Below are 20,455 nucleotides of genomic sequence, written 5' to 3' on the forward strand. Positions count from 1 at the left end.
CTTTGGTCAGGTTGTCTGTCGACATAGGCCTCCCCCAATTGTTTCCACGTCTTATCCTTGGCAGACCTTCGGCATCCTTATGGTAGATCGTCCTCCCATATTTTAATTTGACCTCCTCGTTTTCTTTTCCCGTTCCTCGGATACCACTCTATTACATCCTTAGTCCATTTTTCTTTGTTAGTCCTTATTATATGTTCAATACAGTTCCATTTAAGCTTTTCTTATTTTTTCTAGAACGTCACCGACGTTAGTTCTTTTTCTTACTTTTCCCGATCTTCCTTAGCTATTTGTAAAAATATGGCGCGGTTTGTGAAGGATACTTGCTGTGTCAAGTATCTTCACAAACCTACAATGGGCGTGGAGATGCCGCATCGCATATCTAGAAGTCAAAAAGGCTCTGCTGATACCGCATCCCACCTAAGGTGATTGCTGGTCACGCCAGGAATTGGGGTTTTAGTGGGTATGCACGATCGCAAGTTCCTCATAAACCTCCCGCACCAAGCATCGGCACCGCGGTAGGATATGCGCAATACATTTCCACATGTAAAACGTCAAGGAAGGTTGGAGGAAGACTCTACCCATAAGATACTTTTACCCCGCTCCTTCAGTATGTGAAAACATCTCTTCGATATTATCTCATATAATATCAAAGTTATTTTAGTAAACTAAATAAACAGCGTAGTACAAATGTAATTAAAAATACAACTCTTACTTCGCTCAATGGAGAGGTTCACTATTTTCTTTTAAACAGTTTTATGTGTAGTTTGCTTTATTTAGTTTTTATAAATTCTCTATAAAATAGTCGTTAGTATTGTTTTAAAATATATCAAATTCTTTTTCTTGACCTATTTAAGAGATGGGTTTCGTCAAAGCAATACCTTCACTAAAGAGGTCTATATAAAATGTGAATTTAAAACTAGTCGACATTAGGTTAAATAAATATAAACTAAAGGTTATTTATGTTTCGCCTTTCTTATGTTTTTTTGCATTATGATTGTTAACGATTGTACCTATATTATCCAATAATTTTAAGTAGGCTCAAATCAATGACACCAGACAATAAAACGACGAAAGTAATATTAGGGTGGCATAAATAAAAGACTTAAGTATAAAAAGTATTCTTTATGAAGTGTCGGAGGGCGGCCGTTAGTACCTATTTGAAATCTTGTAATATTAGATAGTGATGTTTCACACGATTATCGACTAGTGTTGTATTTTTTATCTCAAAATGAAACGATAACCTGCGGGCTGTTAAATATTGGACATTCAGGATTCTAATAAATACATATTCATAGGGTTAGTGGCGTCAGAGTGCGCTACTTATCTCTGAGTTCGTAAGTTCAATCCCCGGCTGTACACTAATTAACTTTCTACCTATATTTAACACTCATACTGTTATAGAGAACATCGTGACGATACAAGTCAACAGCGTGTGTCGGGCCAGGAAGGCTGACCACCTTGAAAAAACAAATGAGCGAAGTTTTTGTGTATATAGTTGCTGGTATTTTAAGAGAAGATTTTTCTTTACTTATATATTATTTATTATTATATTAATATTATACATTATTCCATATTTAAATGTGACAGGTGATAGGTTTTCAAGAAATATTTGATTGTATAGAAACACAGTAACGATTGTGATAGTATTTGCTTGATAGGTTTTATGCATATTTGGTTTTAGAGAATTAATTAAAATTTTTAAAATAATAAAAAAAAACTCAAAAATATCTTTATTCATACAGGTAAACATGTACACTTATAACTGTCAAAAAACAAAAAAATTAAATTAATTGTAAATTTACATTTACAACCAGTTTGCAAGTCAAGGGCGTTGTGCATGTAAGAAGAACTGGCAATAAACTTTCCACCTCTCTTTTCAATCGCCAAGTTTTTAATACAAATTGTTTGAACTGGAGCAAATCAATCCCAAGCATTAGGATCATTAAAGTATTCGTCACATTCATAAAAGGCTTTATTAATTACTTTACTTAATTAACTACATTATTGTATCTGATTCACATTCTTGTAATTTCATACAGCCGATAGTTAAATGGTCGATAGTCAGTTTGCCGACCACATCCCTGCGAATATCGGGAATGACAACAGTAGGACGAAATTGGCAAGGGAGAGTCTAATAAAATATGTAGATTTGATGACTTGTCACATTTTTTGTGACAAATCCGAGATCCAATGTTTTTAGCCTTTACAGACATTTCTCGCTTTTTATTAAGACGGGTAACGAGCTCGGACATTCCTCATTCAATATTAAAAGGGTTTAACATTAATAATTTCCGCTAAATGGCGGTATTTGGATCATTCTTTTTGTGATGGTTGCGTTTGGAACCTTTTTAAAATCAATTTAGAGAATGTTTATAAAAAGGTATTTTAAATTTGTATTATAAAATGTCTGATATTCAATTATTCCAATCAATCAATCAATCAAAATTTATTTATTCAGTTTAGATGCGACTTAAGGCATGCTTATGAATGTCAAAAACGTTTACAAAATTCGTGAAAGAGCAAAACTACGCCATCCGTTCGCAAGACTACCAGGAGGTCTTGTTCTGAGAAGAACGGGCAAGAAACTCAGCAAGTTTTATCCTCCCTTTACATACAATAATTCAAAAGAAAATGTCATAAACCACAACGCCATTTAAGTTATATTATCATTAGATAAATGTATAATATGTTAGGCCGTTAATAAATGGTCAGAGTTCATATTATTGATACATATTTCAACATAAAAGTCCGCCACGAATCAATAGTTCAATCTGTGGCAAGTGGCTGGCCATTCTATCAGCGATTAGCTTTGGTCTAGCGACCACCCATTCTTGCCTTTCACTAATGTTTTATGTGCAAGTGCACTATTATCACGTGATTTATTTTGTTAGAATTTTTCTAGTATGAATACATACTACAAAAATATTTAGAGTGACATTAATACAATGAATTACTGGAATGTTAATATCGTTAAAAATACTGATGCTCAGATGTTTGTATAGAACGCAAATAAATATTGTTTTTTTTTAAATAGAATCGAATTACAATTTGTCTAATGAGAAAACGTAAACGACGATTATAGTAGATAATTAAATTGGCCCTGATTCGTTTTATAATATCAAAAATATATCGGTCTGTTTGCATTTTCCTAGTTTTTTGTTGAAATAACTGGTGGGTAGTTTACTTTAAATGCAATCGCGATTTGGTTTGTATTGAATTATGTGGGCTTAGTTTTTGTTGTAAATTATTTAATTTCAGTTATCTTTTTTATCTATTTATGTACATAACTCTTGTCTTATGTTTTTTGTTACATATTTTTTGTTTAACAATGTAATCTGTTTTGGCTTTGTATTTTGTCTAAGTGTTTTGTTTTTATAATATGTATGTATCTAGGTATAAGATTACTTATAAATAAATTAATATAGTTAAACGTTGAGTTTTTTTTTTGTTAAAACCAACATGGTAGGAAAGTAGATAAGATACTGATATAATTAAAACCTGTTGCGCGTTAATAAATGCCAAGTCGGATAAAACCATCTAAACAAAAATGCTCAGCATTTAAATGCTAGCCCCGATCCATCCACGACTCGCCGGTCGTCGTGAAGAATCGGCCGAGGTCCATTATGATAATGAAAGTGACTCCCGTTTGTCTTAAAGTCGTAGCTCAATTTGCAAGGCGAGAGATAAACGCTGTTAAACTGTCGAAGTTCGTGACAAAGCCTGAATAATGCAGATTACACTGAGAAAAATACGGCCACAGTCAAATCTGCATATTTTATTGGTCCCGCTTCCGCATACTTTATTCGCATCACTCGCGTCGCATCTCGTCTAAATGAGACGGAGACGTGGCAAGGTTTTCACAAATATATCTATCGGGTTCGCTTTTCTTTGGAATTTAAAATCGATAAATAGTTAATGTTACTTAAACAGGTAGATATGCGTTCGCAATACACGGTATAAGGACAGTATTAAATATAAGACGTAGTCATTAAAATTTTGAGGGGATTTAGCTGTTTTTTTTTACTAAAGCTTCTTGGCATAAGTTATATATTTCAGAATATTAATAAAGAGGTTTTAAAAATGTAGCATTTATTAGGATTTTTGTTACTTAAAACTAAAGTTGTTCCTTTTGTATGCTAATAGAATAGAGTAGAATGTATGTATTTGCATTTAGAATATATCTAAAATATTTAAGTGTTATATCTTTGAAATTAATAACAAGCGCGAATAAAATTACCGAATACATACTAAAATCGATCAAGGTAAGAAAATCACATATATACATATATACATTCTTTGGCTATTTAAAGGGAATACGGATAATAAAGTAAGGTTTTCTCAAATCCAGGGTCCGTTGTTATTTTTCTACTTGTGATCGTTTCTAAGGAATTTCCTTTGTGAACGCAACGGACTCCTTGCGTTGAGTCAATTTTATCCATGGTCAATATAAGTGTTTGATGTTGGTATCTTTAACAACATTTACGGTCTGTTGTACGCTTATTCATTTGTAAGCGCGTAAGGGGTTTTGTTATAATATGTTTATTCAGAACTCGTGAAATTGCAAGTCCATATTATATACATACAAAGTTATTACTATCAATCTTATTGTACTTTCGTAGAAATTCGCTTACTGAGAAAACATTATAAACTAAGATTAATAATTATTATTACAACGCACAGATGGTACTTATATAAAATTTACAAAACGAATTTTTACGTTCAAAAACAGATTTCTTATTCCAATCTAAGAGCTATTCAAAATATTTTTTGTTATTTGTACGTTTTCAATTATTATTAAATCAGAATAAACATTACGAGCTTTTATTATTATTTATGAAAGAACGAGAAATCTCAAACTTTGAAAAAACATAATTTCAAAAGAATTCCTAAAGTGGATTTTGGCAAAATCGCTCTGTTACACGCCTCTACTGTCTACGTTTCTTTATCTCTGAAATCTTCTCTCAAAGGGCGAGTCTGGAACGCTCAAGGGCATTATTTATCTGATTATTTCTTTTATATGGCATTCGGGGCTTATCATTCGGTAGCTAAAAGAATGCCAAAAGGCTTTTCTCCATTGTCTTAAATTCATAATTTTAATATTCAATTCTAAATTTGAATTACACTGTTTATGATAAAATTTAAAACTAAATTCTAGCCGGCCTTGGGGGTATAAAAACTTTTTCATATCTAAAACAAAATCGTGTAGCGTCGGGTATTTGAAATTGGAATGTGTTTTTAAAAAATCTATGAAAAACCTATCCCTTTCCGAGTTAAATTCGAGGTGTAAATTTAATAAAATTTGTGTACTATATATCGATTAGGATTGAAGTGCTTCATGTTCAGAGAAGCCCGGCTGGGGTTTAGGCTATTAGCCCTGTATAAATAACGACCGTCGTGTTTCGAAGGATTACGATTTTGCTTGTTCGGCTGATGAAGGTCCGTATAGAGACTTTATATTATTATTTAATTAGCTAATCTTAGCTTAATAAATCTTCCGAGCTTTCGCCTTTTTATCCTTGATAGCTTATCTTTAATGAGCATTGAATTGTATTTACTTTTAGAATAAAACTATTATATCGAGTTTCGGAGAAATTTCTTTTTAGTGTTTATGAAATAAAATGAAATCGTTTATTTGCTAAGAAAGTGGTACAATTAGATACAATTATTATAAAAATCCGCACAATCCGCCATATATAAATCGGCATGCAAATGTCATTAATTTTATTATGTCACATAATAGAAGCATTTACATAATGTCGTAATAATATAATACTGTGTGATAAATATCTTACACGGTTAGAATATAAAATGTTGCAAAAGTATCAATACAATATTGAATTGATAAATTTTAATAAGAACCTAAATTTATGAGAAGTGAACAACAAATCGTCCGTAAATCGAAAATCACAGTTTGACACTTCAAGGTTTTCTCGAACACGATTGTCATCAGTTCGACGATTAAGCGTATTCATGGCGTTTACGTTGACGTCCAGAGATGCAACAGGAGCGCGATTGGAGGTTCGGGCGCATGCGTACGCGGGCGCTCGCCGCGGGCGGGCGGCATACAGCCTCCACGCTCCTTGTTAATGAATCGTCGGTGGCCGTGCTTCGAGCTGCGTCCGACGCGTGGCGAAAAGTTCCGCTCCCTCGCGCCCTCTCACGAGGAGCCGGTGTCGCAAATACTGTCAAACTGAGGTGAGTGCTCGCTAACTTTCTTTGTTTTCATGATAAATCATGAAACTTTATGCAACTTTTTGATAGCGTAAAATAATGATTAATGTTTTGTTTATTAATAATAGGGTTTATGGACAATTTGATTTCCCAGTTTTTCATTAGGATTTACGTGCTTGTATTGTTCGCCGATACAAAGGGACTGTCAAAGTTATGAATGAAGTGGTGTCGATGAATAAAAACCCTGGTCGACGTTATACGAAAAAATAACTGAGAATACTTCCAGTGACAACGTTTTGATGTAGGTCTCTTTACACCGCCTATTGTAGCCAATAATAACTTTTCTCATTTCTCTGACCTATTTATAGCGTCACTATAAAAACAACAATACTCCCCGTCAGTCATAATTAATTATGGTTGAATAAAATAATGTCACTAATTAGTTCAACATAAAGATTTATAATTTCAAATGATAATACAATTGCACGATTAAGTTAAGTAGGTAGAAAAATTTAAGAACTTTATTAGAAAAGGCTCGGAATGTTGTGATAATTAAAGGTGATTTTGATTCTTATTATCATTATAAAATTACCTTAACGTGTAACGCCAAACTGATTGCAATGAATTACATATATCAATACCCTTGTTCAAGTGCTATTTCCCCGGTCGTTAATATGTAGAACAAAACAACAAAGCTTTTTGAAATATTTTATAGGGCCAACAAATATCTTTATTTAGTTATTTATGTTGTAGGTTTTGCTTATTTAAGAACGAATAGGTATTTCAATAGCGCGGCTTGTTTCGTAGATTTTCTTTTAATTTGAATATTAAATTAGTCATGGAATTGCCCTAAACTTAGGTAATATTATTGGTAAAATAATTTTTGAAATCGGTACAGTAATTTTACATTTATTCGTTGCAAATACACAAGAATGTTAGTCTTCATAATACTGGTACAAAAATATCGCTTTGGGTTATTTATATACATATTAACAAGAATATGTTTATTGAAAGAAATTGGTAATGTCCAAATTCTATAATGTCTAACCTTCAAATTGTAAAAACACCGAAAATGCTCCCTTTGCATAATGGAACTTTATGTTTCTTCCTATATTTGAATTATTCATAGTAAATATGGATAATATTCTTTCAATATGTTCCTTCGACCTTGATTAGATTGGTCAAACAATGACCAATCAAACAAAGATAAACAAACAAACTCCGCTATTCCATTAGTATAGATAAACGACCGCTTCTAAATTCGTTTTAACACTAAACCCATTTAAAAATATCGTCGCAAATTTGTAGGATTTTTATAAAAAGATTAAGTTTTTATTTCGTCCTCGCCATTGAAGTTTAGCGGCGTAGCAGCTGGCCTGTTAACCCGTTTAGAGCCAACAAAAAATCTTGAACAATGTGAAATGTATGCAGCACTTAGTAATCCGAACAAAAAACGCTGAATAATGAAAATACCTGAAGATCACGTTATAGATGTTAGAAGAAAACAGAATGGTTTTCTGGAAATTTCTTAACAAACATTTATAATGTTTAATTAGTAAACGTAAAATTACTATGAACTACAATTGATTACAACTGGCTTCCTTTTTGACAAAATGCGATGTTAGAGTTTTAGTTTTTGAAATTAATAAACTCTGAAGTGCTATGATTTACGTAATTATTATCGCGTAATTACCTGCATTAAATAAAATAAGTATTGAACTAATGAAATATTGAAGAACTGTGTTTGTATTATAGATGACATGTACATGTACATGCCGATAGGTCATGACTTTATTTTAACTGTCACTGAACATTAAATTAAAATTTAATTATATTAAATTTAAATATATGTAATTAAAATAGTAATGTTTATCAAGGTCGGTTTACTTTAACTTAAGTTAAAGTAGAATAATAAATAAAATAATATACCTATTTCATATATAATAAATTTATATATATATAAATTATGCTTCATTTGCTACAGTTCAATCGAAAAATTGAATATGTTATGTGTCTATAAAGTTGATTTTTTGAGGTTCAGCGTTCTTGGAAACGATTAAACAACAGAAGTTGTATTGGTACCCCAACCATGCTGCAACTATAAAGACTATAGGCAGTAAATTAAAGTTTTCGTCTATGGGATTTTCGAAGATTTGTAATAATAATAGGGCATCGTGAGTACTGGTTGACCAATTATATTAAACAATTCTAAATTCACCGTATTGTATAATAAGTTTTCCTATCTAGACGTGGATTAAATATAAAGCCGCTGGTGGATCTTTAATCTTCGAAGAAACTCTGTCAACAGTTACTTGGATGTAGCACGATTAATGTTTTGTATCAAGGCGACCTCAATGTTTTTACATTTTTCTTGAATTTTATTGTTTGTGCCCGAATTCTGTATTTCGAGATTTTTTGCTGTGAATATTGTGGTTTTATTTACGATTACACATTAAAGTATCGCTAGGTTTCGTGTGTATCGTCTCAATAATCGTAGTAACGCGTAAGTGTTAAATTGCAGTGTCAACCACATATGATCTATGTAAGTTTAGAAGCAGGGATTTTTTTTTTAGGGGTAGATGTAGGTAGATGGTTAAACTAGACTCCGCTTCGGTTAACAGGCTAAAATGTCTTTTATTAATCAGTTATAACTTAAAGAATATTATAAGAGAATAAAAATGGCGCGTATAATAAAATGATAAGTACAAGTAGTCAACACATTTTTAACATACGGGAATACGGTCATACTTAGCGCTAAGCATCGACTCTGAATATTACTCAAATGAACAGCCAAATTAAGGGTCAGTTTTAAGGTAAATTCAAAATAATTGTAGTACTGATTCAGAAGATCTGCTTAGAAGTAAATTTTAGATGTTTCCCTAAACAGAGTCAATGTTGTGGAGTTTATTAGAATTTGCGGTATCATGTTTTAGCAGAATCAGTATTGATAGAACGGGAACAATTTCCGGTCGCGGCCGAGCGATGATTACAATGATAAAGTGCTGCAATTCAATTGATTTCGCGTCATCAAACCTTGATTTTCACAGTTTTACGAAAAACTATACATTTTTATGAAATACTACATCAAGATTAGATCGATAGAAAAGTTAAAAGTTACTGTAATTGTTAACTTAATTTAAAGTTTTCTTAACGAACTGAAATAATATTTTTTTTATTAAGTTCATAATACTTTTAATTTAAAAAAAAATGTGTTTTTTCCAGATGTTATCACATTTCACACAAAGTTACTTACTTTTTATTATATTTTATTACCGTTTTGAATAACTAATACTTCATAATATGTAGAAGGTAGCTATAACGAATTTAATTTAATTCAATTCAAAATCATTTATTCATGTAGGTAACTTATGTACACTTATGATCGTCAAAAGAAATATACATTAAATGCTTCTAATTTTACACTTCTGAATTCAAGGGCGTAGGAAGAGATGAACTAGCAATAAACGATGATGCATTTTATAATTTTAAAACAGATTAAATACAGGACGAACTTTGTCAATAATCGACAAAGTCATTATTATTATTTTCCATAGGAATGTTTAATATACTTATTAGATTACGTAATGAAATTTCCATCGTCCCTAAATTCCTTATTTTAATAAGAAGTTATTAATTTGTTTACACATAACGTTTTTGTGGTCTTATCTAATTGCGATTATGTAAATGGAAAATTTGATTTTTGTTGCATGAAGCAATATGCATATGCGTATTGGTTTTAAAAATGTTAAATCATTATATTTTCTACCTGAAATATTTAACAAAAGAAAAAAGTGTTCATTTGTTTTTTCTTCAAATTGTTTTTCAATTGTCACAATCACTTATATAATCATGCACTAATTAGAATAGTTTAATAATTATTCTAATTAGTGCGTGATTGATGATGAAAAATATTTTCTATAAATTCTACATATACGAAACTGTAACTATTTATATACATATATCTATATATATACTTTTTATACTAAGATAATATAATGCAACTTTAACAGCATCATTTAATATAAGTATTTTTTTAATCACAGTAATATTAATATCTAACTCAAAATGAGATACATAATATATACATTTCATAGCACGCGTTTCGAAGAGCGCCAGGCCCCAGGCGGCCATCACGGATTATTCCATCAAATACGTTCTTGCCTGAGTTCAGGAAAATATGATGCACAGATTATTACATTATCTTCGATAGCTTGTTCTTAAATAAAAGCATTACATTTTTATTACTTTTCACTTTATCCTTTGAAATCATTTTGAAAAGGTATTGCAAATGTTGCAAAAATTCGAATATTTAGCTTTTTGATACTGAAATATTTTATAAGGTTTACATATCTTTTTGTCTATATCTGTGCAAACATGGAATTGTATTCAGTTAAATTGTAGGACCTTGGGAAAAATTTACAACATTAATCACGTTATAATTTTCATACACGGGTAATATATAACATATATTATATAGATTTTTTTTCAATATTAGGTTAGTTCAGGTATTTTTATAGCACAGGGGCAAACATGCAGAAGGATCACCTGATGTTATCTGCCCATGGACGCTCTGAATGCTAAGGGGGCTCGCGAGTGCATTGCCGGCCTTTTGAAATTTTTGCGTATTTTTCTTGAATAGGCGCGATATATACAAATAAATATAATTGTATATATGTAGATAAATAGCTTAGAAACCAATCTAACTAAATACTTCAGGAACCAAATCAAATGAAAAACAAATACACGTTATTCGAGTAAACAATAATAGTGAATATCTAATATATTCAATTCCCAAAATATAACATTCGATATCGCTTCATTTTCGTCAATATACGTGAAAGAGGAATGTTCGAAATTGCTCCAAGGGAAGCGATTAGAATGTGATTTTAGGAAAACTCCGACGGAAAAACTGTGGAAAAAACATCATTGCTTTCGATGCAAACGATAAATTTCCCATGTCGAAGCGTATAATGGAACAGAGTGTATTAATGCCATTGGAATTCACAATGATAAATAGCGTGCATCGAAAATTAATTAGGAACTTAATTCCTATAGTTCTGTATTACAATTGAATTATATTGGTATACAAACGGTTGTGAACAAAATTTAACAAAGCATATATGTACGAATAATTTTATTCATTATTAAATACTTTATAACATATGTTTGCTATTAAAACTAAGTTTTTCATGTGTCCAATCCCGTGAAGTACTGTTTAAAATTAAAATGACTAAATCACTACAAAATAAGATGACTAAGTAGGAGAGAGCAGTGTTGACCTAGAAGCTTCGCTTATGTTTGGACCCGATGTTTGGTTCTTGCTGTCCATACATGTGACCTACCACTTGTCTTTAAAATAAAATCGATCGAATAAACGATTCTAGTGCCACTGAATTATTATAATCATTTTGCCGCATGTATATACTAGTTTTAAGGTGTGTTTTTTGAGGGTATAAGAAAATATTTTTATGTACCCACTTTATTATTCCATTGTTACGTAACGAGTTAGTATATAAATATATTGTATTTTTGAATATCACAAGAAGTAATAGGACACTTTTTATGTACTAAATCAGACAGCTAATGAAGGCATATAATACAATTTTGATACTTTACAAATTTTCCAATACACGCCAAGCTGTATTGAATATGTTAATTAAAATGAAACACGACCTTAAATAAGTAACATTGTTCCTCGTGTAACTTTAGAAAAGTTAATTAATAAATAATTAGATGGCAACGTTGTGTTCATACGTAAAGGAAATTCACTATGTTATTAAGCTTTCTCAGAAACAGGGCTGCCGAAGGTGAATTTTACAACAAGCTTTTTTGAACAAAGCATATCCGAGAAATGTTTGATGCAAACGTCCATGTCAAAGTGAAACTAGTTTAGTAACTAAACTATAGTTGCGTAGTTTTCTAAACACTTTTTCATATATGCCACTGGAATGTCTTTAAAAAAACATATGGAACTGGACATATATTTGGCCATAATCCTACGTGATGTTAAGTGCGATGCGGCCTATTGTAGGGCTCGTCTGTATAGGAGTCCCATTTAACTGCCGCAAATGAACGCATAGAAATGTAAAATGACTTTAAATCTTAGTTTTAGGGCCTGTTTCACAATCTCCGGATAAGTTCCAAATATGCTATTTATTACTTATTGGTAGGCTAAACACTATTTTTGCGTTTCACGACTGTCAGGTAGCGCGAAATTTCTTCGGAACTTTTATCTTCCGAATAATTTATATGTGTTGCATAGCTATTTGGCACATTATCCATACATTGTGAAACAGACCCTTAATCATATATTGTTGTGTTGTTACAAAAAAAACGCGTGCACGTTGCACGTGCATTACGTTGCCTTGGGTAACAAAAGTTTTTCACTATCCTATATCAGTTAAATAATTTTGTAGATATTTAATATTGTAGCTTCCTGGTGGTTTTCATTAATATAGATGATATTAATGAAAACTTACAATGGTAAGTTTGAAGTAAAAAGATTCCGGTGAAGAGATTTCTGACAACAGTCAAGAAAAAATATTAATGTTATATTTTTACCAGATACATATTATATCGACTGACTTGAATTGAATTGACTTTGTAAATAAGGGTCTGGACTTTACTTATTATTAATCTACAACTGTAACCGAAATTTGAAATCCTTGAAAACGTATGAAAAGCGACAATTGTTTTATTACACATATAGATCACTTCGGATCAAGCAGCGGTTCAATATTTGGGCAGCACTTAGCCACAAGTGAACGACTGCCTAGACTTTGCGATAAATGAAATTTTACTGCACCCTAGAATTTTACAAACGGTTTTAATATATTGGCCTTTAACTTAAATATTTTAAGGTAAGTAAATGAAATAATGTATTTTTTATACATTGGGTTCATTAAGTTGAGGTTTCAAAGATGACGCTATTTTTGTATTAATAGCCTATATAAACAACTTCTGTAAATTAAATTGAAAATGTACTATTAAATTGAGTTTGATTTCAACTTTAAGATATTGTAGTCACGGGCATCTAATTATTATTAAATGTATTTTAATCTATATCCTTTAAGCTATTTTCTAGTATTTTTTTCATAGTTGTAGTTTTTATATTCCAACAGATATAATGGTTTTTGTTGCGATGTATCGGGCGCGGTGCGCGAGGGTCTAGGCCGCGTGAGTAGATGTACAGATGAGATATAAACAGTCGTGCGGCCCGTACAGTAGAGAGGTTATGCAATATTTTTTTCTTTGATATTAATTCAATCTCCCAATACCATTCTATGTAGAATGGTAGTAGGTAGTAAGTAGGTAAACGCGGCCGGTGCAGTATATAGATACTGCACCGGCCGCGCTTACGCTACGTCATGATCCCGTCAGAGAGATGTGAATACGCAGTATGCGTTTCCTGTATTACGTCATCGTGTGTTAGGTTTTCGTTACGGAATTTCTCGATTCGGTCGCCTCGCTCATAGCCCGCGATAAAATCTATGCAACAGCTTAAAATGTTAATTCAGTTTCTCCTATTGTGTTTAGTCATCTATTTTGTTATGTAATACATTATTCTTTTACAAGCCAATGTTTTAAAAACGTTATCGTTGTCAGACAATATGTTGAATCTTAAATTGTCACGGAAAGGTGACAGACCACTAGTTCTTTTTCAAAAACTTTTGTAAAGGGATTCACTTAATTGAATGGGAATTTAAGGGAAACTGTGGGTTAACGAGCGAACTTTTCACCGCAATGGTTGTAATTAATTGAGAACTTTTTTAACTTTGTCACAGTCTGTGACTTAGAATACAGAATACCTTCGGAGCAAACTTTTTCGAAATCGAAAAGGTTCGTTACATTCCGAAAATCTAAGCCGTGCTATAAATACTTAAATGGTTATTGAGTCTAGTGTAATTTAAGATGAATTTTCTTGGTAAGGATAACTAATAGTGATAATTTTTAAATATTAAATTTATTTGTTTCTGAAATAAATATTACTGGTTAATTCAAATCTTTATACTACTAATCTTAAGCAACACCTTCTAATTCCTTTTTAAGCTCAAACAGAAAATATACTATATATATATATATATATAGTAGTAAAACTTTATCTAATTGAATTTGAAATTAAAGGCATTACATTTCATTATTTTTAATCATAATTATTCAAAAAATCTATAGTCACCACATCGTCATAATTTTTAGAAATAATTATAGTATATATATATTTATGAAAAAAAGTTCTTGGAAAGCACCATTCATTTTTCATTCATATAAAATAATATATGCAATAAATATACTACAATTACTAGTCATAAAAATCAATATATTTTCTTAATTTAATGATATTTTAGTTATGGTAAATTTTTCTAACAAAAAATGTAATTTATTGAAATTAAATGAAAAATGAGTGCATTCGTGGAATTCTTAATATCCAGCGTTCACGGCGCGTTGATTACAGTCAACTTGAGTACGCCAAGAGCATAATTGACTAAAATTGGTAATAGTGAAGAAAATTTTGTTATTAAAACATATTAGTAATAGAACTAGTTGTGATGGTGTTCCATATGATTTTTGTTTTGAGTACATATTTTATTTTTATTTATTAACACTTCGTTATATTACAATATAAAAATTTAACACATTTAAATGAAGTGGAGGGCAACTGGCGGCCTTATCGCTTTCGAGTTATATCTTCCAGGCAACAACCATACCAGTCCAGTACTGTCCTTTCAATAAACATCTTGTAAAGATAATTTTAGAATTTGGTAACAATTAAGTTACAACTAAGCCAAGATGACCAGAACAAAATTAGCGCCTATAATCATTACAAAACCAAACAACTAACTAGTTCCTCCCGCATGTGTAACCGACCGGAAAGTCGGGTTTCTATTTTTTTTTTTAATTTTTTTTTATAGAACAAACGTGCAGGAGGCGCACCTGATGTTAAGTGATACCGCCCGCCCATGGATAGTCTCAATGCCAGAGGGCTATAATGAAATTTATGTAATTTTGTCAGTATATATTAAATGGTTATCCTTATTCTGTGCTTCGGTCACATAAAAAGTAAAGTAGTCATAATGATTTAACAGCGTCGAGATTTTTACGTAAAATTTCGCAGCTGAACAATAGAAACCACAATGGCAGTAATTAAAAAGATAAGTTTTAATTATGAATTAACTTAAACTATGAATTGTAGATGAATAAATAGATAGATATACTTAGCACTAGTAAAGATTTCAAATTGGTATTACTTATTTTTATGGCCCGATCTATTTCATATTTTATCATTGCGCGTAATTTAAGTCAGGCGCAATTATTAAATTGTGGGTTTGACGACCCGACGGTTGATACAACCACTTGTTTTAAAATTTTAGCCTACTACTTACTACTACATAAATTATAAAAAAATTTGAAGTAATTTTAAATTTGATACAGGCCTATTCTTTCCTCTAAGCTTAAATAAATTGAAACATAAATTTCAGAGGTAGGAATATAATTTCAATATTCTGTTCCTTACAATAAAATATAATCTCAGTTATACGATAATGCATGAATTAGGTTCTTACTTAACGTTTCAGTTTAAAATCTATTATTATCTGAAATTCATTCGGATTTAAATATAAAAATACTGTGGTCACAGAAATAATAATTATTTGCATATACAGAAAAACATGAGTTTTAAAATTCTAATTAATTTCTATCATCTACTTTTTATGAATACACTTGGAGGGGATTAGTAACTTAATTGTATTTTATGTTATTTTACAATTAAATATTTTAGTTTTTTTAATATGAGTGCCATGTATAATGTAAGTGAATAGATAAATGAATAAATGAATAAGCTAAGAAGAAGTTGGTAGTAAGGTTAATATAAACTTTGTCCCGATGTATTCAAAAGATATTTCACGCTGAAGTTGTAGTATTAACGTTACCTTGGCAACCAGCCAGAGTAGGCTTTAGGGCCACTCTAAATTTTAGCCGATATTTAATTTTTGTGATATGCGATATCGCTGTCATTGTCAGCCTTCGCATTTGACCGAGCTCGTACATGAGAATAATAAATAAGAAGCCAAACTTGTAAAAGAGCCTTTGAAGTTTTATTCGGTTCGAGTGTCTTAAGATTTGTCGAGTTTCTCGCATAAAAAGGACCTATCACTTGAAGTGGAAGATTGGAAATACTACTTATATTGAACCTATTTTTAGGAGATCATAAAAGAGCAAAAAGGGTGATTTCATAAATTAATCGTCATTTTATGAACATAGTGAACGAACCGTAACAAATCAAAGTAAGGCTAACATTGCAATTGATAAAGTAAATGCGATCATTATAACATGCCGGTGACACCGCAGACAGAAACAATGTATCATAGGAAACACAAGAGCAGCTATATAGCTAACTTAGTTTTGATACCATTACGGCGTTATTAATCAGTAATTTAGAATGAGCATAAACAATGTAAATACGACAATAGAACGCAAAGTGGGCTGGTTCAACTCATATCAGTGGCGTGCCACTCGCGAGATAACCGAACGCTGTCTTTGTATACAGATGTAAAATTAAGCTTTAGAATTCCTTAGGGCGGGCTTCCTGCCGCAATATTGAGAATTCATTACGAAATTACATACCGAACATTTCCTTACATTAATTCATATTAAACTCGCATTCCCCGCGTCAATAAAAACGATTGATTTTAGTTCGAGCTCGCCATTGACGTCTCTTCTTTTCGCTCCAACATTTATTTAACACTCGTTCATTTTTTATTAATGTCCGCATTTAAGCGCTCCCTATTTTACGTTGGGAAATTTTTCGTGCATATTTCAAAGGGAATTAAATTGTTCGAAAGTTTGTTGGACAGTTCGTCGAATGGGAATAATCGAGTGACAGTTGCTGTTAGAGTTTGCGTACGACGGCATATTGAATGTAAAGCGTGTTAAACGCGACCGGATAAAGTTGCCGCAAAGTAAAGAGCATTGAATTTTATAAGACAGAATAGACGGCTTCGGAAAAGGCCGGAGGCAATCCCGTAAATCTCTATTTGTCGCAACTAAAACAGGTCACGGTGGAAGGCTATTACGTTCCCTAAATGCTGCCGAACTCTCTGTAGAGCGCTCTAATCCACTCTGAACGAGCTAGTGTCAAACGCAGGGCAGGGCTGTTTGTATTGTTTATTGTCGCGACGCCCGTTGCTTCGGCAAAGACAGCAGAGCCGCATGTTTCGAGAGTGAACGCGTTTCAATCGATTTTGCCAAATGGCATCGCTCAACTATGGTAGACACATGAACTCATTTCAAATCTCGGTGTATAAAAGCATTGTCTATAAAGATTGTTTCAATAATTTTAATCACAATATGAATACATTCTTTATTTGTTTATAAAAGGATGTGATGAGCCAAAGAGAACAAAACACTTGAAACAATACACCAACAAAACGGCAATCATTCCTGTTTTATCAGAGTTTGTTCACGCCGCGCTTGGAAACTGTTGTAATAAAAAACTACGTACGCTGAGTGTACACAATGTGGTTATTTTATACGCTTGTGACGTATACCTTTATACCTGTTATTTTGTCCATGTATGAAATACGGTTGGCTTGGCTCACGTATTGTTTCTTGTGCATTTAAAATAGGATTTACAAAGACGGTTTTGTCTTCTTACTTTAACTTAGTAATTTTGTATTATGTCTTTGAACAGCTGAATACGATACTTTAAATTCCTAACATTAAAAATTTGTAAATTTAAAGTATAAATTTGATAAGTAATTTTCGTGCGTAATTAGACTTATACTAAAGATTTATTAATTGGGATTTCATTCAGTCCTTTTTATTCACTCATTTATTATCTTTATTAGCTATATAATTATTATTGTGTTTGTTTCAGATGTAACAAGGACGCAACAATAATATGACAATAAAACATTTAACATAACTAAGTAACGTATACAATTCTGTAAAGATAGAATAAATGCTTTGTATACAGAGAAGACAATACGATTTTAATTCCATGAAGATAATAACGAACGAAATGTGAGATAGAGCTGGTTGAAATCAGATGTCTGTTGACATTATGGCTACGGAAGCACTGAGGCGAACACGAACCGTTTCCATGGAAACCGGAGGGCTCCCATTGGCTACGTTTGCACTTCTCACTATCGTCGCTGGTAAGAACAATTTCATTAGGAATTTATTCAGCAAATTTAATAATACGTATTGCAAATGTGAACCTTTACAGAGACCATATAAGTTATAATTAAAAATATTTCCAATTGGAAAGTATGCATTGATCGTTTATGTATGATGATCACTATAAATACACAATTTTATATAACTTTAATATTACTTCTTTTACGCAAGTATATATTTAGGTTTGAAGAATGTTATTCTCTTACATAGACATCGGACAGTTTTTTGTAACTTTAGTCTTCTAGGATCAGAACGTCCCTACAAATAGTATTATAATATGATATAAATATATCAAATATAGATATCCATATTATATATATAACGGAATTAAGCCTAAGTACATAATTTAGTGACTGACAACTGCTGTAACGAATTCATGTAATGAATCGGTATTATTCAGATTTTTTAAATTTATTAAACTAAAAGAAGTAAGACATTAAACAAAAAACACACTACATGAGTAGTAATAAAAAAGAAGCAATCATTACAAAAATAAGAACTATAATGCCAGTAACTAGAAAGTGTTAGATAAAATGATAAGCTACGTTCTTAATGAACATGCCACAGAACAAGACAGATTTTAGGCTTACTAAACCACGATGAAAGGCTTAATATCCTGTCCAGTACCTATTTACGCCTTTGAAAACATTAATTTTCTCTTCCTGCCACCGAATAAATTAATGTGAGTGCCACTAAATCTTTCCTCGAAGTCACCGGCCAATGTTCATTTTCGCCGCGTCTCTTACAAACTGTGCTTTAAATTAAAAACGACGATGCCAGCTTTATTCTCAATCTTTTAAACGATACTTTTGTCACTGTTATATTTTAATTAGAGTAATTAAATGTTGAATGTAGGGCACGTTAAAATAATTTCAGCTATTCGCGGGCGAAATGAAATATCACAGATATTTTCGGTTAAGGGTTTTAATTTAAGGTTTTGAATTAAAATCACATTCTTGATTAGTGATATAATTTTTACATTGTATAGAAACTTGGGTTTCGCCATTTTAATACTTTTATGAATTTCCAGTTATAATACTGTTACAGTTTGTTTAATTTTACGCACATTGTAGGAACTACTGGTTCGTATATAATTTTTTTGTGTAGAATCCTTATGTATTTACGAATGGTGGAGATAACATAGAGTATTCAAATATCTATAAATATTATAATTATGGAACATAAGAAAGACAGGTATCACTTAATCCACGTCATTAAATTTTAACCTGTAGGCATCCCTACTCATCGGCAAAGAAGACAAAGGGTGTAGGACGAGAGAAAAGCCGGTGTAAAACACTCTCTCTTTTAAAATAGCAAATCATCAAACAACACTTAAAACAAATATAGCAAATTAATAAGAAGTAGGCTGCCCAGCACTAGTCCCAGGCACTTTTATCAACTAGATAATCGCTAACTTTATAGTTAGCCTTTTTACACAGCTTTACTTTAATACATTTCATAAAAATTAAAAGGCATAGATAAAAATAATAATAAAACTCCCACACTTATTGCTCTGTAGTTACCTTTTAAGCATAATTCCTGTTCTGGGAGACTTCCCTCGTCCTAACAGAAAGCGTATACGTGCAATGTACGCTTGGAACAATAAAATGGACCGCTACATATGTGATCGAACAAATTGTTGCACTTTAATGACTGTCTACGCTGAATGCAGTTTAGAAGCAATGCCGACCCAGATTCTCTCACGTTGTCGGCACGCCCGGCGTAACCCATCCGTACAGACGTTGCCTTAGCAGATTCCACGTTTAATTGAAAACACTTTAAACAACCTTCTTTTAATTGCATTAGGCGACCCCACAGAGGAATTCGCGGTATTTCATGTAAATAATTTGACAAAGGACTATCGTGCGATTCTCAGCCCAGCTGTTGTTGCATTTTTATTTACGCTCAATTTATATAATATATATATTTATATGGATACGATGACGATAATAATCGAAGATGTCAGAAACGGCTGATCTTCATGATAATAATAACACTCTATTAACGTAATAGTAACACAAAACAGAAGAAAAATAAGATTAAATAAATAAAGACAGATGATTTGAATGCAGTAAAGTATTCAAACATAAATAATATACCAATTTTATAA

At 31.7% G+C, this 20,455-nt stretch overlaps 1 protein-coding gene across 1 annotated transcript in view; it reads left to right on the forward strand.

The window, feature by feature from the left end:
* The first annotated feature begins 6,059 nt into the window (after window positions 1-6,059).
* LOC110996202 (lachesin-like) overlaps window positions 6,060-20,455 on the forward strand; it is a 67,530-nt gene continuing 53,134 nt past the window's right edge. The window contains exons 1-2 of the mRNA XM_045632404.1: window positions 6,060-6,195; window positions 18,044-18,323. Of these exons, the coding sequence (XP_045488360.1) occupies window positions 18,215-18,323 (109 nt within the window). The 5' untranslated portion in view covers window positions 6,060-6,195; window positions 18,044-18,214. The remainder of the gene's footprint in view (window positions 6,196-18,043; window positions 18,324-20,455) is intronic.

This window comes from Pieris rapae, chromosome 19, assembly GCF_905147795.1.
Source record: "Pieris rapae chromosome 19, ilPieRapa1.1, whole genome shotgun sequence".
In the NCBI taxonomy this organism is placed as follows: Eukaryota; Metazoa; Arthropoda; class Insecta; order Lepidoptera; family Pieridae; genus Pieris; species Pieris rapae.